This window comes from Agrilus planipennis, unplaced genomic scaffold, assembly GCF_000699045.2.
Source record: "Agrilus planipennis isolate EAB-ADULT unplaced genomic scaffold, Apla_2.0 scaffold286, whole genome shotgun sequence".
Taxonomy (NCBI): domain Eukaryota; kingdom Metazoa; phylum Arthropoda; class Insecta; order Coleoptera; family Buprestidae; genus Agrilus; species Agrilus planipennis.
The window spans coordinates 30,229-56,919 of NW_020442434.1; the positions used below are offsets into that span (position 1 = coordinate 30,229).

The 26,691-nt window shown below is 34.9% G+C and overlaps 1 protein-coding gene across 1 annotated transcript; it reads right to left on the reverse strand.

The window, feature by feature from the left end:
- Positions 1–3,382: 3,382 nt before the first annotated feature.
- On the reverse strand, positions 3,383–6,008 carry LOC112906352 (SCAN domain-containing protein 3-like). Its single transcript, XM_025980302.1, has one exon. The coding sequence runs from the start codon at positions 5,454–5,456 to the stop codon at positions 3,630–3,632; it is 1,827 nt and encodes a 608-aa protein (XP_025836087.1). The 5' UTR covers positions 5,457–6,008; the 3' UTR covers positions 3,383–3,629.
- Between the last annotated feature and the right edge of the window lie 20,683 nt (positions 6,009–26,691).

The window sequence follows — 26,691 nt, forward strand, 5'->3', positions numbered from 1 at the left end:
GTCTTCTTAGTTAACTGTATTGCTGTGATACTATTTATACAATTAATTTTATTTTTGTGAAAGAGAGTTTGGACTGAGCGAATATATTATATTAATGTCCTTATGTAAAAAGGGAGTATTCTCGTTTATTGAATAAATTATTATTATTATATGTCAATGAATATACCTGCGTCTGCTATCGCATTCGTTAATCTTTTCGCACGGTATAAGATGCCCCGAATCCTCATTAGTGACAACCAATTTGATAATCCATTCTTTGCAGAATTGATGCGCATACATGGAACTGATCATCATTTCATCAACAACACCTTTACACCCGAACAGCAACGGTATAATAGAGAGAGTACATAGTACAATTTTGGAGATAATGAGAACAATTAGCGCAAGTAAAAATAAAATCCTTATGAATCAAAATTTCCAGAATGCAGTTATTATTTATAATAGGTCAATACAGTCCCAAACTAAATTTAAACCGACTGAACTTTTATACGGACACCTTGAAACCAGTGACTTAATTGATGTATTTGACGATAGATTTTATTTTGAGTACACAAGCGAGGTATATGACAGAGTTAAGAATTTACATGATATTGTACGAAAAAGAAAGGAACAGGATAAACAAAAATACATAAATAGGGAGAATATAAAGCGTAAAGATTTCGTAGAAATACCAACTAGTCAGACCGTTTATTTAAAACAAGGCGAACGAAACAAGACAGCACCGCGATATAGAATGGAAAAGGTAATGCAAGATTTAGACACTAAACTACTAACGCAGAAAGGTAAAACTTATCATAAGCAGGAGTTAAAACCGATAAGAAAATCACAAAAATTCCTTGAACATTTTGTTCCAGATGCGACATCAATTTGTAAACCTTCTACTAGTGCTTACAGTATATTTACACCGAGTACAACTACAAAAGGCAGAGATCAAAGATTTAACCAAAATTCAGGAATACTACCATTGAAACTAGGACCCGTAAGTATGTGTGAGTGTGTGTGTGTGTGTGTGTGCGCGTGCGAGTGTGCAATCGTGCGTGTACGTGTGTTATTTGAGAGGGTTGGGTAGGTTTTCTAGGTTATCGAGGAATTCATCAGGAAGGTCGGGAGTAATACTTTGACAGGGGGAAGGGTATTTTGTTTTTGGGTTTTCCTGTAACTTAAGATATGAATTTTTGAGAGTATTTACAGTAGGAAAATGTTGATAAAAAGAGATAGAATATTCAAGATAGACAAAGACTGGCAACAAGGGTTGAAGACACGAGTTTGGAGAAATACGTAGAATTGAAGAGGTTGAACAGTATAGAATTTGTGGTAAGGTAATTAATGAAAAGGCCAGCTATTAGTAAGAGGTGCATGCAGAAACGGTTGAAGTTAGATTTCTAGGTAAAGGTGATTAGGGACAATAGAATAGAAATAGAGAGGAAACAAAGGCATGCAAAAGATAAGAAGTCGAAATCTACATTGAAGAAATATTAAGCACTATAAAAGAAATAAAATTAGAAAATATATATATACAAAATATTTACACAAAAAAAAACAAAAGAGTTATTTCGCCACAGTACCCCCCTGCCAGTGATAAAAGTCACGAGAACCCGACTTGTAGGCGATTTGGGAATCGGACACGGCGTCCTGATCGCGTTGTTTTTTGTGACGTCGGCTACGCCTGTTGGACTGGCAGTTCCGTTGGTGGTGGTTCCGGCTGAAATGGATGTTCCTGCGTGGCTGGATGCTTAGGAATGATCGGAGTCTGTTGGACATCGATGGTTCTCTCGGTATTTATATCGTCTAGGTCGGCAACAACGTATGCAGGTTTTAAGCGGTTTATTGATATTTTGATGTTTTGACCGCGAACACATACCACGAACGTCTTTTACGCTCGTGATACCACCTTGAATGAAAAAGCAAGTTCAAGAGTGAAGAATGTCTCACGCGGGAGAAGAGCTAAAAGAGAAAGATTGTCCACAATTTCTTCAGCAAGTTTTAGGAGAAATTGATCCTGAAATTCTCTAAAATGGATTCAAGATGTGTGGATTGTTACCTTGGAATTCTCAAATTGTGACTTTGCCATTAAACATACGACCACGAGATGCAGAAAAAGTCAATGTGAGGGACCTAAATGACACTAAGAAATTCATTATTTATTTAGAGAATGAGATTGGTGAGGAAAAAATGTTGGGATTCAAAAACAACGAGGACGATTGGAACGGGCCCATCGCTCTACAGAATTTGGAAACAAATTAAGAATACATTGGAACAACCTACACTTGAACATGAAACACCCACACATGAAAATCTAGAAACAATCAATAATCAACAATAATCCAAATATAATAACCCTAGACTCGGAAAATGTTGCCGAAGAACTACTAGCATCAGAGGATATTGCGACAGAACTACCAACTTCTGAAAATGTCATCGATCAGATTTCATCATCCGAAAATATAGCAGCAGAACCAACAACATCCAACAATGTAGTAGACAAACTGAGATCTGAAAATGGATGTTCCTGCGTGGCTGGATGCTCGGAGTCTGTTGGACCTCGATAGTTCTCTCGTTGTTAGTATTTATATCGTCCAGGTCGGCAACAACGTATACAGGTTTTAAGCGGTTTATTGATATTTTGATGTATTCTCCGCAAAAACATACTACGAACGTCTTTTACGCTCGTGATACCACCTTGAATGGACCATCGTAAGGCTGCTGGAGTACTTGCACTTTTCCGGATTGATTACGACTCCGTATTCCTGCAGACGGCGGAAAAGGATTTCTAGATGGGCACGGTGTTCCTCGGGTATTGTTGAAGCCACCAATATGTCGTCGATATACGCGTAGCAGAAATCCAGGTCACGCAGTACTTCGTCAATGAAGCGATGGAATGTCTGCGCTGCGTTTCGTAGACCGAACGACATAAAGGGGGACACGAACAGCCCAAACGGCGTTGCTATGGCTGTCCTCTGCGGCGACCGGGATCTGGTGGTACGCTTTGACCAGATCGATCGTTCAAAATATGGTTTTTCCAGCCAGAGTATGGGAAAAATCGTGAATATGACGGACTGGATAACGATCTGGAACGGTCCGTGTGTTGAACCCTCTGTAGTCGCCGCAGGGACGCCACTCGTCGCCTTCCTTAGGGACCATATGTAGCGGTGAGGAAGAAAATTGCAAGCTAATTCAACAACAGTATTTTTGTAAGAATGAAATAATAGAAAAAAGTTATCAACAAGACACTTGTATAAAACATTTATTAAAGGTAAATAACGATCTAAACCAGTGGTTCCCAAACTTATTTTGTCTACTGCCCACTTTGAGAATAAATATTTTTTTAGCGCCCCCATTTTTTCACCTATTTAAAAACCACTATAACTTCAAATTAAATTAATTAATTATTGTGACCTATATATGTATATTATGTATATTAACGGAGAATTCTAAACGAAACTTTTACTATAACCCGCAACTTGAAACCTGAGCGCAGTAGGTAACATACAACGGCGCTTAGGTCTCAAGTTAACTCTTACGGGCTCCACCTGCCAATAAGAATGATTATTGAAACGCAACTTTATAGTATTAAAACAGAGTATCTTTTATTAAAAATATAACTAAAATAATCAATCCTTATATAAAAACTAATGTGAAGGATGAATCTGATGCTGTTTAATAAGTTTGTTGATATCAGGTTCCAATTTACTCAAGAACAGTCGCAAGTCGCCACGTTCGGTAACAAGCAAACGATTTCTCTTTTTAGTAAGCAGTGTTGTCACAGCACTAAATCCACGTTCACACAAATATGACGATGGGAATGCTATCAAGAATCGTTGAACGATTGACCACAATCCAGGGTACAATTGAGGGATCGGTTTTTGAAGCCAAAATTCTTGGTAACCATTTTTGAACTTGATTTTTATTTCCTCGTTTGTTGTCAATTCTATAAGTTCTTCTTCCAGCTGAGGTGACATTGCTGTGTTGACATTTGAAAACGGATCCAACACCCAGTCTGGTATTTCCAAGTTCAAAATGTCCTGGTATCGTTCGGTGAAGTCAATGTGGAGGTTTTCCAAATGTTGGCAGTAGGCAAACAATTCGTCGTTACTGCATGATACTGATAAATTTGGAAAATTGTGAAACTCACGTCTGCCCAGATTCTTTTTGTGTAGAAGCAGTTTGGCTGCGAAAGCAGCAACGACGTTTTTTGTTTTAATTAAATTTAGTTTATCGCCTTGCAGTTGGAGATTCATGTCGTTGAACAATTTATACAGGTCTGTCATGTAAGCTATATCATTCTTTGATGTTATGAGCTTGTCGTGCAATTCTGTATCTTTAGTTTCCAAGAACTCTATAACAGAGTCAAACAGGTTGTAAAATCGAGTCAGACAATTGCCTCTTGATAGCCAACGAACTTCAGTATGAAACAACAAACGGTTGAAATCCTCGTCATTAGTAACACAAAGCTGATGAAATAATCTATCATTCAAAGAGCTGTTGCGGATTTTATTGACTGCTTTGATGACATATTGCAGTGATTGAAATAGTTTTTCACTTAAGTTTCTAGCAACTAAATGTTGTCTATGAATAACGCAATGTACACCAAGGACATCTGGAATTTTATTTTTTAAGTACGCTATGAAGCCTTTATGGCACCCTGTCATAGCCGGAGCGCCATCCGTAGCAACTGAAATAATATTTTTCAAAGGAATCTCTTTCTCATCGCAAAACTTTTCCAATGTATTGAATATGGTTTCACCTTTTGTATCGGTCTCTAAATTTCTAGCAAATAATAGTTCTTCACATATTTTCTCATCTTTAATAAACCTCACGTAAGACAACAACAATGCTTCATTAGTTGGTAAAGTGGACTCATCGAGCTGAATTGAGAATTGACTTGTCCTCAGGTGATCGCACAATGATTCTTCAATGTTTTCAGCCATTTCATCAATTCGTCTTTGCACAGAATTATTACTCAAAGGAATTTTTCGGATAATATCTGCGGCCGGTTTATGAAGCACAGTAGTTATTACTTCATTTATTGCTGGCAATATTAACTCTTCTCCGATGTTATGTGGTTTGCCTTTTTGAGCAATTAACAAAGAGATATTGTACGAAGCTCGAAGTCCGTCGTCATCTTGCTTAGCAGCCGCCGAAAATAGTTTTACTACACTTGGCTGAGTATTATGCTTCTTCTCTAGGTCTTGAAAATATGCTACATTCTTGTCTTTCTTATCTGGATGCATTTTATTCAAATGATCTTGCAGCCTTGAAGGCTTCATTGCTTCATTCGAAAATGTTTTTAGACATAGAAGACACAAAGGCGACGATGGGTTTGTGGGATTTTCAATAAATCCGAATTTAATATATTCCGCAGAGTATTGCCGTCTCTTCTTTTTTACTTCCGACATTGTTTTGCTTTGAGAAATACGTTCAACTTCGCGAGTAGAGGAGGCGTAAGTACTGCTCATCTATTGCGCGCGAGACCACAAATGAAAATAAAATAAATATTACATTGTTTATATAGGAATGCTTAAGCAGCACGCACCGACAGGAATAAAACAAACATGCATAAACTCGTTTATCTCATTCGACGCTCAATCGTACTCAACAAGTCCGAACAAGCATTCAATGAACCAGCCGACTGATACAGGAATGCACAATTCGGGTTATTTAACAAAAACTTGTTAAAACATGATAGATATCTACGAGTACTAATAACTATTAATTTTTTCTATATTCAATAAAATAGGACAGATATATGAACTACGCGGAGAGAAATATAGAACCGAGTTTGAGCAATCTTTTAATTCATATTAGTTGATGTTCACAAGTTGTTGTTGAGAGTCGAGAGCTCTTGCAGTTGTTGTTTAAGAGGCCTCTTAGCTAAATAAAATTACAAATCACCCCCCGCTCGCCCGCCTCTACACAACGCCCCCATTTTCTTCTGGGTCTCTTACCGCCCCCCTTGAGACCTGCAGCGCCCACAATGGGGCGTTATCGCCCACTTTGGGAAAGACTGATCTAAACTGTACGTATGCATGTACCAGTTAATGTAACAGAACAACTAGTAGAAATCATAAATGACGAAAAATATATACTTATATTACTAGAATCGACTTGAGAGAGTCGAGAGGGCGTCTGGTGTGATAAGACGTGTTAGGTGTTGCTCTACGAGTATTAAGCGATAAAAAGTGAGAAATCAAGTATCTGTTTGGGTAAATGGTGTCGGCATGTGGTAAAATAAGGTAGCAATTGAGTGCATAATAAAAATTGTTGCGAGTGAAGAGGATAAATTAATTAATCGACGGCAAAGCAAAGCGGGAGGAAGAGAGGTTATGCAGGCGCCAAACGAGGAAAGAAAGAGAGGCCCCGGTAGACCGCCAAAAAGGTGCGAGGGTAGTAAAGAAGGACCCCTGTTGAAGTTTTTCACGAGCGACAGTAGAGGGAGCCAGGCGATGCTTGATGCAACACAAGAAAATAGATATACATTGCGGAACAGAAGGGTCGAGCTGGATGGATTGGAAGAAAATCAGCCTTGTACTTGTTTTCACTAACTGTGAAATAAACATCTATTAATTAAATATATCATACTATATAAGTTACCAAACAATAACCAAATGTTAATTATAATAATTGTAAGTTTTATTGTTATTCAATTGATTGGTCTAATATGTTACTTTTATAGAAATAAATTAAGATTATATGTTATTAATAAATGTAAACGTAATAACGAGGTTAAGGAAGATATAGCCATCGATGCATNAGAGGTGAGGTCTCCCATTCAACTTCAAGGAGCAACCCCACAGAGGTGAGGTCTCCCATTCAACTTCAAGGAGCAACCCCACAGAGGTGAGGTCTCCCATTCAACTTCAAGGAGCAACCCCACAGAGGTGAGGTCTCCCATTCAACTTCAAGGAGCAACCCCACAGAGGTGAGGTCTCCCATTCAACTTCAAGGAGCAACCCCACAGAGGTGAGGTCTCCCATTCAACTTCAAGGAGCAACCCCACAGAGGTGAGGTCTCCCATTCAACTTCAAGGAGCAACCCCACAGAGGTGAGGTCTCCCATTCAACTTCAAGGAGCAACCCCACAGAGGTGAGGTCTCCCATTCAACTTCAAGGAGCAACCCCACAGAGGTGAGGTCTCCCATTCAACTTCAAGGAGCAACCCCACAGAGGTGAGGTCTCCCATTCAACTTCAAGGAGCAACCCCACAGAGGTGAGGTCTCCCATTCAACTTCAAGGAGCAACCCCACAGAGGTGAGGTCTCCCATTCAACTTCAAGGAGCAACCCCACAGAGGTGAGGTCTCCCATTCAACTTCAAGGAGCAACCCCACAGAGGTGAGGTCTCCCATTCAACTTCAAGGAGCAACCCCACAGAGGTGAGGTCTCCCATTCAACTTCAAGGAGCAACCACACAGAGGTGAGGTCTCCCATTCAACTTCAAGGAGCAACCCCACAGAGGTGAGGTCTTCCATTCAACTTCAAGGAGCAACCACACAGAGGTGAGGTCTTCCATTCAACTGCAAGGAACAACCACACAGAGGTGAGGTCTTCCATTCAACTTCAAGGAGCAACCCCACAGAGGTGAGGTCTTCAATTCAACTTCAAGGAGCAACCACACAGAAGTGAGGTCTTCCATTCAACTTCAAGGAGCAACCACGCAGAGGTGAGGTCTTCCATTCCGCTTCAAGGAGCAACCACACAGAGATGAGGTCTCCCATTCAACTTCAAGGAGCAACCCCACAGAGGTGAGTTCTCTCACAACTCAACATTTGAAAACTTCAAGGAACTTACAAAAAGTAAGCTTTCCCAACGCAAAGTAAGTCGTTATTTTAAATTGTAAAACAAGAATTATTGTTAAAAGAGTGTATCAATCTTATTAAATGTATAATATTAAACAAATGTAACAAAAACAAATTCATACGTCTATATGACAGAAGTAAACGAGTTAAATAACTCAATAGCTGATGTTGAAACCTGTTAAATTTGTATTCACTATCTAATGATATTTTCTTTAAATAGGATGTATTGAAATATTATTATCTCAATTTCTCTGAAATAAGCCTGTACTGAAACTTGCAACTATGTTAGTATTTTGAGATGTTCTAACCATTCAGGTAGTTTGACCATCCGAAGTTCCAAGAATTTATAGTACTAGTAGTCGTTGTCACCCTATTGCTCTATCTTCGTAGCTCGCCGCCTGAGGCGGAGAAATTTTCAGTTGTCTAAGGTCAATACCATCTTTGAATTGTAACGACCGTACCGCCACCCCCAACATCCCTACAATTGCATCTGTTGTTAAAACCAAAGCAGTCACGTTCATTAGGTCAAAATAAAAACACAAACCTTCTTACCTTTTTCTTATTGTCCCCTAAAATCTCTGTTGTTATTTGTGTGTAGTTCTGTATTTTTTGATTAAATAAACTTTTTTGTGTTACGAAAACTCTTTGTTCGTTCGCTCTGCGTATAATTGGACTTCGCCGAATTAATTTTCCGCGAAGAGTGATTAAGTGCTCCTTAAACTCACTTAGTCCTTCAGTACTTATCACGAATCAACAGCTGAACTTAGCATAAATAGACTCTGAAGCGGAAGAGCAATTTTTAGGCTTTTCGTCTTAGGAAGTAATTAATTTATCATTAAATTTTATTAATCAAGAAATAAGTAGTTTAGAAACAGATTTAATAATGTAAAATCAAGGTAATCAACCAACTACAGAACAANCAGATTTAGCAATACCCAAAATTAGAGCTCAACACATTAACCCAAAAGAAATTAGCATTTGCAATATCACAAATAGTCAGTTTACACGCAAAAAACCGTTAAAAATTGAATTAAATCATTTACCTCAGAAATAACATTTAGCAGTACAATCTCTTTGCGAACAGTATAACGAGATTTTTTATAAGGAAGGTGATGTATTAACATTTACAGGAAGTGTTAAACATAAAATACCATTAAATTCGGACATACCAATTTTTACCAAACCATACAGATTCCCCCAGGTCCAACGAGAAGAAATAAATAGGCAGGTTAAAGAACTTAAAGAACAAAATATAATTACAGAAAGCGAATGTCACCGTACAATTGACCGATATTTTTAGTCAGTAAAAAACCGGACAAATAAAGGAAAAAATCATGGAGAATGGTAGTAGACTTTAGGAAACTGAACGAGAAGACCATAGAGGATAAGTACCTTATCCCTAATATTGCGACGATATTAGATCTATTAGGCGAATTAAAATATTTTTTCCAAACTCGATTTAAAATCTGGATATCACCAAATAGATATAGAACCGGAAGATCAGTTTAAAACTGCTTTTTCAACGGAAAACGGACATTATCATTTTCTGCGTATGCCGTTTGGTTTACGTAACGCACCAGCATGTTTTGCCCATGTTATGAACCATGTATTAAGAGGATTAGTAGATAAAATATGCCAGACGGTACGGGATGTAGTGCGATGGCTTTCGACGACGATCCTCCTTAAGGATAACTAAATAAACCTACCAGGACGACTCACATTAATTTCCTCTTTCCTATCCTCCTGCGGCATGTCTAACAACCCTAAAAAATGCTCCAGCATAATAGCCCCGGCGAAGAATAGGATCTGCATCCCCCAATCCAGACCAACACTTCGCCTGAATGGCAGCTGGATACCAGTTGTTAATGCATTCAACGCATTCAAATATCTCGGACACTCTTTCAGTGGCACAGGTGTACTAAAACCATCTCTATACAATCTACCTATTTGGCTTGAACATCTCTCGGCAGCCCCTCTGAAGCCTGACCAGAAACTAATACTACTTACCCTGCTTTCACACAGACGGTTTTCTAACGGCAACCGTACCGTGCCGTGTCGTAATTTCATTTTGCTTTGCGTTCACACTGCACACGGTTTTTCACGGTTTAGTTTTGTTTTGATACACGACCAGAATGGACGAAAGAAAAAAACGCATGTTGTTACTAATGATATGGCATAATCGCAGAAAAACACAAAAAACAAAAAGATTTTGGATTCATCCACTACTTGAAAACAGACAATTGATGGGTGAATTTGTAACATTATTTCATGAGCTACGAGACGATAGCTCTAAATTTTTAAATTATTTTCGAATGTCCATTAGGAGTTTCTATGAATTATGCGTAAAATTGCAAGATGATTTAAAAATTAGTAATAGTCATCAAAATTAATGTCTGTGTGAACGGAAACGGTGCCGTGTATAATAGTAATACATTGGTTTATATGCAAGCTTTCACACAACAAGGTTTGCTGCCGTAGCCGTACACGGCTGCCGACGCAGCACGGAAGGGGACTGCAACGGCACGGCGCCGTAGCCATGCACGGCAACAGGGAGACAAGCAAGTGTATAGAAGTATTCACACGTGCCGTGTGTTCACACGGCAAAAATTGTTTTCAGGATCGTTATTCTCTCTGAATTGTACAGTTAACAGAAGAAATTATATAGTGTGGTGGATAATAATACCGCTATATTTAATTTTAAACATATATTTGACTAAACATTATATTACACCCTTTTGTAAATATTTCTACTCGAATTCTTTTGTATCTGTCTTCCTATTATTATTATTCTCTGTGAAAATATTTGGAACAGTGTATTCAAATTGTTTTGTATTCAATTCTATCACTATTAATAACTTTTATTACTTGTACTTTCCAGTAATGCCTAACGCGAAAATAATTTAAAAATTTAGAGCTATCGTCTCGTAGCTCATGAAATAATGTTACAAATTCACTCATCAATTGTCTGTTTTCAAGTAGTGGATGAATCCAAAATTTTCTTGTTGTTTGTGTTTTTCTGCGATTATGCCATATCATTAGTAATAACATGCGTTTTTTTCTTTCGTCCATTTTGGTCACGTATCAAAACAAAACTAAACTCGAAGTGAAAAACCGTGTGCAGCGTGAACGCATAGCAAAATGAAATTACGGCACGGCACGGCACGGTTGCCGTTAGAAAACCGTCTGTGTGAAAGCAGGGTTAGAGACCATCTTCTCCCTCGACTATACCATGCATTTCAAAACCCCAAAATAACTGGTAAAACATTACAACAGGCTGATCGACTAATCAAAAGGACAACCAAAAGATTTCTTCATCTGAATGTTCATACCTCCTATGCATTTTTATATGCAAAAATCCGTGATGGAGGACTCAGTATCTTTATTAGATGACATAATTTTAGGAAAAACATTCGAAGAACATATCAATAACCTTACATTAGTATTTTAACGTTTAAAAGATCATAAATTTAGAGTTCAAATGGATAAATCAGAACTTTGTTTACAGGAAATTGAATATTTAGGACACTTAATTACTACTACAGGAATAAAACCAAATCCCAAATTAGTTCAGAAAATTCAATGTATAACATTGCCAAAAACGATTAGAGAAATTAAATCTTCTCGGACTTACAGGATATTGCCGTAAGTTTATTAAAGACTACGCTACCATCACAAAACCATTAACATCATGTCTAAAGAAGAATTCAAAAGTAGAACATAGTACAGCATTCGTTAACGCATTCAATACTATAAAGAGAATAATTAGTAACCCTCCAATTTTATCATACCCCGACTTTTCAAAAACTTTCAATGTTACATGCGATGCTTCTAAAGTAGGACTAGGCGCCGTATTATCGCAAGGACCAATAGGTAAAGATAAACCAATTATGTTTATTAGCAGGACAATGAACGAGCATGAGCAAAATTATTCAGTAATTGAGAAAGAATGTTTAGCAGTCATTTGGGCAGTTAAAATGTTTAGACCATACGTACATGGCAGAGAGTTTAACATTGTGACGGACCACAAGCCGCTACAATGATTGTTTAGCATCAAAGAGCCAAATTCAAAGTTAATAAGATGGCGTTTAAAGTTAGAGAAATTTGAATACAAAATTATTTATAAAAATGGTAAACATAATAGTAATGCAGATTATTTATCACGAATAGAAACTAATGTATTTGAAACGTCCGATGACCTTTTGTCATTATTCAATAACCCCGGAGATGTTAGCCAAAGAGAACCAATAGATTTGGAGAGCATCGACGAGTTTTTAAATTTAGATCAGTCTAACCAAGTAAACTTTAGTCCAGGCAAACAAGTTAAAAATCAAAACAAAAATAAGGTCAAAATTTTATCTGATATTAAAATAACACCAGTACAAGAGAATATTTTAGCTAACGAAAATAAGCCACAAACAGACGACGTAACGCAGCATTCACAGGACGAAAATACTAATGCAACGTTACCTATTACAGAGAAGCCGTTAAATTATTACAAAAATCAGTTTATCTTTTCACTTTCAAATATACCAAGCTCTAAACAAATACATATTTTTAATAAATCACGCAATTTAGTCCACATAACACAGCAAAATTACGGAAATCAAATAATAAATATCTTGAAAGAATACATAAAGCCTGATGTCATAAATGCAATAAATTGTAAAAGGAGAGAACTTTACGAAGACAGCGTATCTAATTAACCAAAATTTTGACGGATCGATAAGATTTGTTTATACAAACACCGTATTAAAAGATATTACAGAGGATCGCGTACAACAACAAATTTTAACACAAATACATAGTCCAGGTCATAGAGGAGCTGAAGAAATAAACAACGAAATTTCACGTTATTATTATTGGCCAGATATTATTGGAACATGCAGGAATTTTGTAGATAGATGTAGTATTTGTCAGCAGGCGAAATATGAACGTCATCCTGTCAAATACAAATTAAATTTGACCTCTACTTCAAAATTACCTTTCGAAACGGTATACATCGATACTTTTACTGTTAGCGGAAAGAAACATCTTACAGCTATAGACTCTTTCACTAAATATGTAATGTTCAATCCTTTAAATTCCCATAATTTATCAGATCTTGTAGAAGCATACATTAATCTCTTTTCTAAATATAGTGTGGGAACACTCGGTATAGCAAGAAAACATTTATTGTTGTGTATCAATTAAGCCTCTACATTTGTGCTGACTTAGTTAGGTCGCGACACACTGCGACTAACTAGGTCAACGGCAAATACATACACAAATGTAAAGTGCTGAAATTTAAACCATGTAAATAAATTTGTATAAATACCCTGTAAATATTCGAATAAATTAGTCTAACACCAGGCTCGCTATTATTCGAACGCTGATAAAGCGTCAACCCTTGGAAGCTGTGATTTTGTGCCAATCATCAATGATTCAGATAATGTATCCAACGATATTATGAATCGGTTCTTCTCAGAACCACAACTTTGATAGTCACCTCTTACTACGACTACACACTGGGTGACTACAATAGAATGCCAAAAACTTTAATAGCAGACAACGAATTCAACAACTCATTCTTTATCGATATGTTAAGAATGCACAAAATTAACTATCATTTTATCACACCTTGCCATTCAGAGAGCAACGGACCCATCGAAAGAGCACACAGTACATTAATAGAAATTATGAAAGTCATTACAGCCTCTAGAAATAACATTTTAATTTCGGATATCTTTGAAAACGCCGTAATAATATATAACCGAACTATTCATTCGCAAACCGGACCTAAACCAATAGAATTATTGTTCGGACACATTGAAGCAAACGATATGTTAGATGTATTTGACGAAAATCATTATCATCAATATACCAGTGAGGTGTACGACCGAATTAAAGCATTATATGACTTAGTCTATCAGAAAGAAAAGGAATTAAAAGAAAAACAAATTAACTACCAAAATAAAAATCGCGCAGCATTTCCCCTGTACAAGAAAACCAACCAGCATATCTAAAGGCTTTAATAAGAGATAAGAAAGCACCCAATTATAAACCCATTACAGCAATTAAGGACATAGAAAATAAAATATACACTGATAAGTCTAGATATTATCATAAGCAGGAGTTAAAACCCATTCGCAAATCTCAAATGAAACCAGGATTATCTGTTACAGACAAATCCGGTACTGACGTTAATTATTCTGACAACCATCAGCATCTACCCGGCACATCCACAGCGAATAGAAATTAAAAGTTTAAGGGAAAATTCAGGTATCCTTCCATTAAAATTAGGCACCGCTAGAATGCAAATCACTCATCATACATTCGTACAAAATTATCCACTAAAACCACTAGTTCAACAAGTTCAGAAAGCAGAGTTAAATATAAAGGTAATTCTTAATAATCAAAATGAAGACAAACAAATCATAAGAGAAATATTGTTATTACAATTACGTATTCAAAGTTTAAGGGAAAATTCAGGTATCCTTCCATTAAAATTAGGCACCGCTAGAATGCAAATTACTCATCATACATTTGTACAAAATTATCCACTAAAACCATTAGTTGAACAAGTTCAGAAAGCAGAGTCAAATTTAAAGGTAATTCTTAATAATCAAAATGAAGATAAACAAATCATAAGAGAAATATTGTTATTACAATTACGTATTCAACGTATTAAAAACCAAATTGCAACAATTCATCCAGATAGTTTAAATATAGGTACAAAAAGAAGTAAGAGAGGACTAATTAACTTATTAGGAACAGCATTCAAATTTATTTCAGGAACTTTAGACTCAGATGACGGAGACAGATACGATAGGGCTATAAACGAATTAAAAGTAAACGAAGAAAACATCATTAAACATTTTAATAAACAAGTTTCACTAAACAAAGAAATTGTTCAAAATTATGAGAATAATCTCAAGAATATTTCCCAAAATTTCGTGATGATTGAAAGAGCATTAAACAATATTAGGGCACAAGAAAGTTACATGACCGCAGTCTTTCTTTTACAAATTGTTATTGAAGAAATAGATAGCATAATGAATAATTTAGTCACAGCTATAGGTTTCGCCAGTTTAGGGCGAATGCACCTGAGTATTGTTGACGTAAATCAAATTTTTAATATCAAAAACATTTTGTCAAAATTTCATAACCAAAATTCATTTTACGCGAATGATAACATTCTTTTCATGCAAACCATCAAAGTCGAATTCTATGTAACATCAGAGCATCTAGTGTTTCTCTTACATATACCTATTTTACACCCAGAAACATTTAATTTATATCATTTGTATTCCATCCCGACAATGTATAACACTACAATAATTTCTCCAACGCCTTATGCCATAATAAGTAAAAAAGAAACCTTTTATGTAAAACAAAAATGCGACTTAATACAAAATGAATATTATTGTAACAATAACGTTATTGAGAAAAACTACCAATACGAGACTTGTATTAAAAATCTACTTCAAGTAGACAAAAATCCTAAATGTAGACATATACCTGTTAACGTTTCTGAAATTCTAGTAGAAACGATTAGTGACGAAAAATATTTGGTTATAGCACCCAAATTAACACTTATACATGCACAGTGTGGATCGGAGGAGGTTCATAGACTTGAAGGTATCTATTTGTTAATAATTCCGTACTCTTGCTCATTTGTTGCAAAAGATTTTAAATATATAAACTTAAAACAAAATTTAAAAGAAGAACCAGTATTTTTACCTTTAATAATTGATAATATTGCGGAAGTCAAACCGATACAATTAAACTTAAAATCCATCGGTTTGGATAGACTTTCCGAAATTACACTACAAGCCAATGACCCTCTAACCTATCTAACAGAGAAAGTTGATAGCAACAGTAAGTATTTCTATGTATTTCTTAGTATATTAATAACTGTATTATTATTATTCGTAATTTTTATTGTTTGCAAGCGACATAACATTACCAAATATTTAATAAGAAATAAGAAAAATGATAAATCAAATAAACCAGAAGCTGTGTACAGCAAAGTGAATGAACGGCTGGGAAAACCTTCTGTTGCCTTTCCTTCGCTTACAGATAGATTTATTGTATTATTTTGTATTATTGTTTCACTTTGTATTAATATGTATTTTCACCAAATTTTGATTTTTAGAAAATGTAAAATTTGATCTTAAGGGCGGAGGAGTTAACCATTTTAAAAATGTTAACATTGTAACAAAACGCGTGCCTTATCAGTAGTAGACGGCTGGCAAATCCACGCCATCCGTTCCTTTGTTATTAATCAGCAGATATGCAAGTTTTCTTTAAACAATCAATAACTGCGATCGAAGAGTTACAAAAAGTCTTTCAAACGACTAGGTCGGTCTCTTATCGTGTTAATAGCTAACGCACATGGTGTATCGCTATTTTCCGTAAGGCGTAACTCCTATTCCTTTAAGCAACAAAAACCCTCCAAAGTTAAGAGCAAATTCAATAAATATAATTAATTAGTCAATAATAAATAAAATAGTGTTCAAAAGTGTTTTTTTAAAAGATTAAAGAATAGTACCGGCCTTTAACTTGGTGTTACAATAAGTTCAACTTTGTCGCATATTTTTAATCAGTCACGTTTTGACCTTCAACTTGTCCGATTACGTTTCTTGTTACTTCATTATACTTTAGTTGTTATCCGTCATTTTTAATAGTTAGTAAATTGTTGTAAATAAAGTTTTTGAGTGTTTATATTGAAGTTTTATTCACTATTGCAAAAACCGTTGAGAAAACACTGCTCGTGAAGTCACGGCAACCACCATTATATACAAGATTATTTTAAGATTATATTGGTTAAGGATATCTCCCCTTATTTCGTTACTGCAGATGAAATTGAAAAATTAATTTACAAGTTATTCTCATTAGAAAAGAAACATACCAATGTACATTCATTTACTCTAAAAAATGAGTTTAGATTCATGAAAAAGGAACTAAACGAAATTGAGCTACTCTTAACGAATCCCAGAAGTAAGCGAGGGTGGTTTACCTTATTCGGTAACGGTCTCCATACACTTTTCGGTGTAATTGACAATAACGATGAAATCCAAATAAACAATGCAATCCAAACCCTGCAGCAAAATAACAAACGTACGTTAACCCTTACAGAAGAAATGACTACAGTTCTCTCTAACACAATTTCAATCAAACCCTTTACAATATGGAAATAAATGAAAAATTATTGAATCAACATTTTCTAGAAATTCAATAAGACCTCAATAAAAAGCAAAAAGATATAAATAATAACGAGATCAAATTAAAACTTCTTAACTTAGCAATGACTATTGGTGAAGTAATCAATGAATTTCGTTATGACATTAATAAGATAAAAACATACGTTTTGTATTCACATCTTTCTATATTACCGTTCGAATTTCTTTTTGAAGAAAAATTGCTCGCTGAAATACGAACAATCAAATTCCTTTGGCACAAAGATACCATTTTCTGCAACTAAGAACAAATTTCTAAAATTCCAAAGGTTATTGAGCACAAAAGTGAGATTTTCAAAGAAATATTTCATTTCATTTATATTTTAAACTACTGGAATTTTGCGATTAAATCCTAATTGCAAAGGTTACCTGACGAATAATGTCCACCTGTCATCTTCAGGAAATCAATCTAAGACAGCCAATAACCCTCCATTGCGCAATGTTCCCATTTGGGAACACAACATTTTATGCCTGTAATATGGCTCCATCTTGTATTGGGTAGACAAACTAATATGAACATTATTATTGTACAACATAGTTTTGTACCTTTCGCAAGATTTTTACCGAAATATGTTACTTGTGATCTATCTATGCAAATAAATTAATCAGTAGGCCAAATAAATAACCAGCGTAGTTGTTTTGGTGACTTTGGACTATTACATTTGGCTTCTGTGTAACGTTTTGGCAAGTATATATTTTTTTACACTTAGTAGCACTTTTTAGGAGTAGAATAACACATAGCTCGATATATTTTATCGCTTTCTCTTCTTGCGACAGGTCATAACGTAATTGTTCTCTTTTGGGAACATTGTGCCCATATTGTGCCTATGAAGTTATAGTAGTATAGAGCATTTCTTATGCAAAATTTATAACAACCCAATAAGTTTCTATTACATTTATAGATCTACAATGGATTTTCCTACTGATTTTCCAGAAATTTAATCTAGCGCTTTTTATGGAAGAAAGAGAATAGAAGTTGAAGTCATTCGAGAAATTCCTTGTGGCAGCGAAGATTCTGAATTGTGAGATGATGAAGATGCAGGTAATTTATTATGAAGAAAAAATAATGCTTCCTAAACATACGTATGTTTTTCTTGGCAGTGGAGGTCCTTAACGTTTTGGATGATGAAGCCCAGGATGCTGACCTTGGTGATAATACAGACCATATTTCAGATGATGATGATGACATACCTTTGACGGAGCTATTTGGACTTGCTCCAAATATAAGATTTTTCTTTCCAAAAGATAAAGATATAACATGGAAACTTTCAAAAACTGAAAGGAATTCCCAGGATAACCCATTTTTGGGAGAATCCGCCCTGCCAGATGACATTCTACAATTGCAAGATCCATATAATTTGTTCAAATTTTTTATACCTAATAATTTCCTATCTACAGTAGTAGAACAAACATGTTTATATAGCACACAAAAACGATCCGATAGACCTTTAAAAACTGACCTCAAAGAAATGGAGCAATTTTTGGGGATAATTATACGGATGTCGTTGATAAGGCAGCATTCGACCCGACGATATTGGTCAGCCTCAACTAGCGGACATCACGCCCCTCAATAGATTTAAGGAACTAAAACGTTTTCTGCATTTCGCAGATAACACCATTGAAACTCAAAGCACAGATAAAATTATTGAATCAAATAAAAGAATCCTGTCGAAAAATTTAAATTGAGGAGCATCTATTCTGTGACGAGCAGATTATCCCATTCAAAGGAAGAACTTTTATAAAGACATATAATCCCATAAAACCACACAAGTAAGTGTTTTCAGTTCCAATTTTGAACTTTGCAAGAGTAAAGGTGACATAAATCTATTGCCAGGGGAACCAAATCTTGGAGCTGCAAGCAATATTATAGTTCGATTATGTAGATCAATTCCAAGAGGCATAAATCACAAAGTTTACTATGACAATTATTTTTCTGATCTACATTTATTGTCATATTCAGGTAAATTAAGTATAAAGAGCGTGGCTACAATAAGATCTAATCGCCTTAAAGGATTGAAAATTATGAGTGAAAAAGGAATGAAACGAAAAGGACGTGGCTCACATACTGAGAACACTGCAAATGTAGACGGCGTAGATGTCCATGCCGTGGAATGGTATGATAACCGCATAGTTTCTCTAGTTTCTACTTTTTCTGGAATATATCCTCTTACTAAAGTGCAACGTTTTTTCAAATCAGAGAATTGCAAAAAAGATATTGATCGTCCAGATATTGTTTCAGTCTACAACATACACATGAGAGGTGTAGATTTGCAGGATTCTCCCTTAGGATTGTATAGTATAAAACTCAAAAGTCGGAAGTGGTACATGCGAATATTTTGCCACATGATTAACCTTGTAATAGTAAATGCTTGGTTGTTTTCAAGAAGAATAAACAAACAACTAAAAAACAATAAGAAGCTCTCTCTATTGCAGTTCAAAACGATACTAGCACAAGATCTATGTTTACTCCGAAAAACGAAGGAAAAGAAGAGAGGGCGCCCTAGTGGCACTAGTATGGCTACCCATTCTCCTAAACTCCTTAGACCTAAAAGAAGATGTTTCGAACCACACCCAACTGAAAATATCCAATTTAATAATACAGAATACCGAGAAAGGTGCAAAAACCCTAACTGTAAAGGTAAATCTAGAATTATGTGCGAAAAATGTGGATTACATTTATGTTTAAATAAAGATAATAATTGTTTTAAATTGTATCACCAAAAAGAATAAGAAATTGTTGTTTATATAGAAAAGATAAGTTATACGAACACATACTTTAAGTTCACAATGCACAAAAAGTTTTCTTTGTTTGAATAAATATATTTTACAAAATAACCTATGGGTGTCTCATTTCTATATATTTATGGCAAAAAAGAAAGAAATACTTTCAAATATATCATGCAATAGAGTACCGTACCCATTCAAATTAATGAAGCCTGCTGCCTGGAGAGTGAAAGGGTAGCCAAAAAATTAAAATTACCAACTATAAAATTATCATCCTTAAGCCAAGATGAGTTGACGTTGAATAAGCACCGACTGGAACAAGTACAAGAACAAATTATCAACGAGAAATTGCGACCGTTCGTCTCCTTGGGACACCAACGTTGGTTCCTATCGGTGATGTTACTCGCAACCGGACTGACTTTTGTTGTTTCATATACTTTTATTGTCCACAATGTCTTAAGTTGTATCAACCGCGGTGTGGTTTATCTTGTGTAAAAATATTCAACATCAATAAACCGCAGGCGATCGTGCAACGAAGACCATACAGATGGGAAACCAACGCCATGCCTCTTTATAGCGCATCTACCCCTGCTTTACACTTGCAGAAAGACATGTTAGGTCCGAAGACCGAAAACGCTCAGTGATCGGAAAAAACGGCCACATCGCGTTTTGGCTGCCTTCGAACGCACAGAACACGTTTTGGCTGTTTTTAAACGCTCGCAACGCGTTCTGGTAACTGTTAAACAGTCGGAACGCGTTTTGTCAATTGTTGAACGCTCACAACGCGTTCTTAATGTTCGACTTGTATTATTTGCCACTTTCTACCTGCGTACAATGAGATTTATATTGTACTTATAAAACAAATGAATGTCAACTATAATTATATACCAAGAATGGGTTCGGTTTTTCTTGCCGTATCATTTCAACAATATTAAATTTCCTATAATTGTTTTTCAGTTCTAGGAAAAAACTTACACTGAACACTTATATTGCCGAGCATATAATATATGAATGAATTAAATTTTAATAACCTTCTGTAATTTTAAGATTTTGTCAACTTACCTAAACAATAGATGTACAGTTATTAGCTATTGTTATAAACTGAAGGTACTAAAAATGTACAACTTTCCTTTATAATCATTCCAGTACAGTACATTTATGATCATTTGTAATTTGTATGATCTTTTCGGCGATTTTATAACAATGACTCTATATACCGATGACTCTATATGACAATGAATTATGTGATCATAAAGGAGGTTTAGAAATTAACTTTTCGAGAAGGTTCCATTATAATTACATCTAATAATCCCTAGGGGAGGTATTGATTTTGAGTATATAATAACTAACTTGAGTTCATGAAAAATCAGTACAGTTCTCGTCAGTGTAGCGAGAAGATCAGTCTGTCATTGACTAACCAACTTACTAAAGTCATTTGAAAAGTTTCACTTTCATTAAAATGTCTAATAAAACAGCGAAATAAATGATATGATAAAGTAACACCAATTTTTGATAGTTGTGACGATAGATCTATGTTGCTGTCTGAGAAAAGGTACGAAATCATTATACAAGAAGTTGAGCATGCTCAAACTGCGCGTAAAAATCAGGAGTCTTTAACTTCAAAGGACTACAGATGACTTAAACGTTTTGACATCATGAAGATGAACAAGACAGAAAAATTAATCCAGAAACGATTGGTTGACAGTGCACCGATCATATATTATTGCAGATACGATGAGTTGTACGATGCACTGAAAAAAGCTCATATTGATGTTGGTCATAAGAGAACAAGAGGTGAGACAATAATATAAGCAAAAACAGCAAAAGCAGTAGTAAAATTAAAATCTGAAGCTGTAATGTGATACGGGATTTATAATTTCATGTAAAATTTTGTATATTGTAGTTATGGAAAGTGAACTGAAAAAGAAGTACTGCAACATTACCAGAGAAGTCATTGATCTGTTTCTGTCAACCTGTGAACAATGTCAATTGAAAAAAAAGATGCCAAAGAAAGGATTAGTTGTTCGTCCAATTCTTTCCAATTACATGAATTGTCGTTGCCGAATGGATCTTATAGATATGCAGTCGGAACCAGATGGCCCTTTCCGCTTCATCATGTATTACCAAGACCACCTGACTGAATTCACACTTCTATGTCCACTGAAGACCAAAACAGCTGAGGAAGTTGCGTATCACCTTGTTGACACGTTGGAATCAAAACGAGCCTTACGAAGCTATGTTTGGAAGCCCGCAAATAGTTGGACTTGCCGATTCTCCTTTGGCTGAAGATGTTTATTCAAACATCGAAACTGAAGAAGAGCTTGTAGAATTGTTGAAAAATATCAATAATAACAATGGTAAATCAATGGTCTTTATGTTTTATCAATAGTGATAATTTATTGGAGATGGAATCTCTAAACAAGTTCAACCAAATGAACCATCACTGGAGTACCTCGTCCTTGTTCAGAAAATTTAGATCTTAATAATACTCTATACTGTATTTTTGCATATTGTTTAAATTTTCTATGTACAAAAACTTTAATATGAGGGGAATGTAATTACTAAAATTAGTACAATTCTCGGGTCGTGTTTTACATTACCATTCATTCCATCCAAAACACCAAAAAATAGCGATGGTGTCTTGCTTGACGGACAAGGCGATCAAGTTATCGGATAAACAATTTCATGATAAAAATCTGAAAGTAGTTACAAAGATTTTGCAAAACAATTCTTATCCTCTCACTTTTATTAAAAAACATATCAGAAAAAGACTCGCAGTTTTAAATAGTAATACTAATAACAGTTTGTGCCCAACAATAATTGAACCGGAAGTTACCCTTACAATTCCATACACTAACAGTTTTACTAAACAACTAAACACCAAACTCAAAAATTACAATATTCGCACGGTTAATTCCATTAATAATAAACTAGATCATATTGTTACACGAGGAAAGGATAAATTGCAAAAAGTTGATAACACCAATGTCGTTTATCAGATTAACTGCTCGACTTGTCCTGCAAACTATATAGGTCAAACAAAAAGGAAATTAAGTACACGCATAAATTGGGATAATGTTAAAATTAAAGATAGGGAAACTTGTTTATCAAAACGCCTCACGTCTGAAATGGCTCACATCAAAGCTAATTCACATACATTGAATTTACAAACAGATACTGATAAGTTTCACGACCTCTATCTACCTGCGCTCATTTAATTTTCTTTCCTTTGTTTGAACCAAAATCAGTCTCAATCGACGTTTCAACTGACTAACTTGTCTTCGTTTTGTCACAGTGTTTGTTTAGGTTGTTTTGATTGTTGACTATATTTATTTATTTGAAAAACATTATTTATGTGAAAACCATTAACTGTGTAACTACGTTTCCATTTTTTACTGATGGTGAGTTTAGATGATTTTAAATTATTGTTATCTTATTGTAATGAATCATAATTGTAAATTCGTATTGTTTATTTGTAGACCTGAAGATGACCAAAAACAATGATCGAAACGTCGTCATTGTAATGTTAAAAAAATAGAGAGTATCACAAATAAAATTTGGTCTGTAATTGGCGTAATTAACTTCGTTTCCTTTATATACTGTTCTTATTTTAAGCTGTTAGTTTTTGTAATTCTTATAATTCGTAAAAATTTGTCTTATAAAATTGTTTCTATATTTTTTTTAATTTTATTTCAATATCTCACGAAGGCAAAGCGAAGTATTAAATTTTATTTATTCATTTACGTATAGATTTTTAACTGCTACGGAATATTCTTAGCTTCTAGAAAAGTTCAGCTAATACATATTTTACCTNTATATATATGTATACAATAAATATTATAAGTTTACACTGGCCTAGCCTTGTCCACGTTTCATTTTCTAGATATTCTTAAGACAACTATTGAAAAAATTCAATAGACAATAAACAATAGCTGCAAATTACACACTTTTATAGGAAAACGTTTTTCGGTATTCTAGCGACATCTCGTTTGATAAAATTCAATAAGGAATAGCTTTAAACGAAAAATTTTGATAAATACAGGCTCCATCCCCATTTTACAACAATTCCAGAGGGTCTTCAACAAGTAGGTATTGTAGACAAAAGGGGCATGGTCTAACTTCTTCAGATGAATGATGACCTAGAAAGATTTTCTAAAGGTCCAAAATTGGTAAGACGTTGATGGATGACCCAGATTTGGGGAGCCGTGACCCAGATTTGGGAGCCTATCAGATATACTACTGCTGCGATATATCAACAATTAATTACAATTTAACCTGTGTAATTTAATGATTTAATACCATATGATAATATTCATCATGATATCTCTAGTTTTGAGATATTAATATGTAAACTACTACATTTCTTGTTGTGTATTAAATCTTTTAGCTGCTTCATAGAAGGGTAGTTTATGAATTTAATATATCGATGATTTGTGTGTCATCTGGGCTAGACGCTAGAGCAGTCTTTCCCAAAGTGGGCGATAACGCCCCATTGTGGGCGCTGCAGGTCTCAAGGGGGGCGGTAAGAGACCCAGAAGAAAATGGGGGCGTTGTGTAGAGGCGGGCGAGCGGGGGGTGATTTGTAATTTTATTTAGCTAAGAGGCCTCTTAAACAACAACTGCAAGAGCTCTCGACTCTCAACAACAACTTGTGAACATCAACTAATATGAATTAAAAGATTGCTCAAACTCGGTTCTATATTTCTCTCCGCGTAGTTCATATATCTGTCCTATTTTATTGAATATAGAAAAAATTAATAGTTATTAGTACTCGTAGATATCTATCATGTTTTAACAAGTTTTTGTTAAATAACCCGAATTGTGCATTCCTGTATCAGTCGGCTGGTTCATTGAATGCTTGTTCGGACTTGTTGAGTACGATTGAGCGTCGAATGAGATAAACGAGTTTATGCATGTATGTTTTATTCCTGTCGGTGCGTGCTGCTTAAGCATTCCTATATAAACAATGTAATATTTATTTTATTTTCATTTGTGGTCTCGCGCGCAATATATGAGCAATACTTACGCCTCCTCTACTCGCGAAGTTGAACGTATTTCTCAAAGCAAAACAATGTCGGAAGTAAAAAAGAAGAGACGGCAATACTCTGCGGAATATATTAAATTCGGATTTATTGAAAATCCCACAAACCCATCGTCGCCTTTGTGTCTTCTATGTCTAAAAACATTTTCGAATGAAGCAATGAAGCCTTCAAGGCTGCAAGATCATTTGAATAAAATGCATCCAGATAAGAAAGACAAGAATGTAGCATATTTTCAAGACCTAGAGAAGAAGCATAATACTCAGCCAAGTGTAGTAAAACTATTTTCGGCGGCTGCTAAGCAAGATGACGACGGACTTCGAGCTTCGTACAATATCTCTTTGTNGGTCTCTTGTACAAATCTTTGATATTACAAATATGATAAATGAATTCACGGCACTCAAAAATAGTTTCCAAAAACTCAAAACAATAATTGAAAATTCTACGCAACATAAATATGAATTTTATAATTCCTACAATTTAATTACGACATTACAGAACAAAATAAGTACTCAAATATACCAGATTAATCCTGCTTATAATAAAAGAATTAAAAGAGGTTTAGTTAATGGTTTAGGATCAATAATAAAATCTCTTACCGGAAATTTAGACAATGAAGATGCTGAAAGGTATGATAAGGCTATCTCTACTCTCTCAGAAAATCAAAAGTCAATTCAAAACCTAATGAGTAGTCAAGTGACGCTCCTTCAAAACTCTATTCAAGCATTTAAAGATATTACACTGAATTTGACGCATGACCAAATAACTTTAAGGAACCGTATCAACGAAGTCGAAAAGGCAGTTAAAAAATCAAATTTATTTAACATGGAAACGCGTGATCGTTTCTTGTTGCAAATGTTATTGTCTCAAATAATTACCGAATTCCAAGTAATACATGATATCTTTGAAAAGTTAGAAGTGTCAATAACGTTTTCTAAATTAAGAACGTTGCATAATTCATTAATAGAACCTAACGAATTTTTTAAAGAAATTCAAAACATTAAAAAACAATTAAGGAAAGGAAAATTGCCATTTGACCTTACTATGGAAAATGTTGTTCTTTTTGAAAAAATTATAGAGATAAAAAGTTACAGTAAAGAAAACAAAATTTATTTTATTTTCGAAGTCCCAATAGTTGAATCTGATGATTACGATTATTATCATTTATACCCTTTACCTACACCCATTAATGAAACCTTTAAAGTAATCACTCCTGAGACCGATTTTCTTATCCTGAACGAGCACAATTATGCAACATCCAACTCAAGGTGCAAAGAAGCTACTACGGGCCAATATGTTTGCAACGACGTTAATTCCATTAAACTGGACGAGAACGTTCCTTGTGTAATTCAGCTAATTAATTTCCATGAAAATCCTTCCAATTGTAACCAAAAATTGGCTGACATAAGAGAACCTAGGGTCAAGAAATTAGAAAACCAAAAGTGGATCCTAATTGTTCCTGAAGAAACAATCGCGACGCGTAAGTGCGGTAACTTGAAAGAAAATTTCCCTTTAAAAGGAACGTACATTGTGGAAATAGACATCAACTGTGTAATAATGCTAAAGAACATCGAACTAAAAAGTGATAATCATCCAAAGTTAGTGTTTAAAAATATTGAACTGCCAAAATTAAATTTTGTGTTTAAAAATGATAATGACTTCTCCGTCAATTTCGAATTATTTACACTCAAACCTGTTGGTCTAAATAATATTAGAGAAATACAAAATGCATTGAGTTTACAAGAGAAGAATATAAAAGAATTAAATGTGCCAAATATAAGCATTCATAAGGCCAGTGTTTGGACAATCACCCTGTATATCATCATAGTGCTACTGTTACTGTTCTATGTGTTTAAAAAAGCTTCGCTAGCAAAACTAAAGAAGATAAAGGAAAAAGAGAATGAAACAATTATAGTC

Excerpts from the sequence above, each read along its gene's own strand:
- LOC112906352 (XM_025980302.1), bottom strand. The coding sequence starts at position 5,456 with ATGAGCAGTACTTACGCCTCCTCTACTCGCGAAGTTGAACGTATTTCT.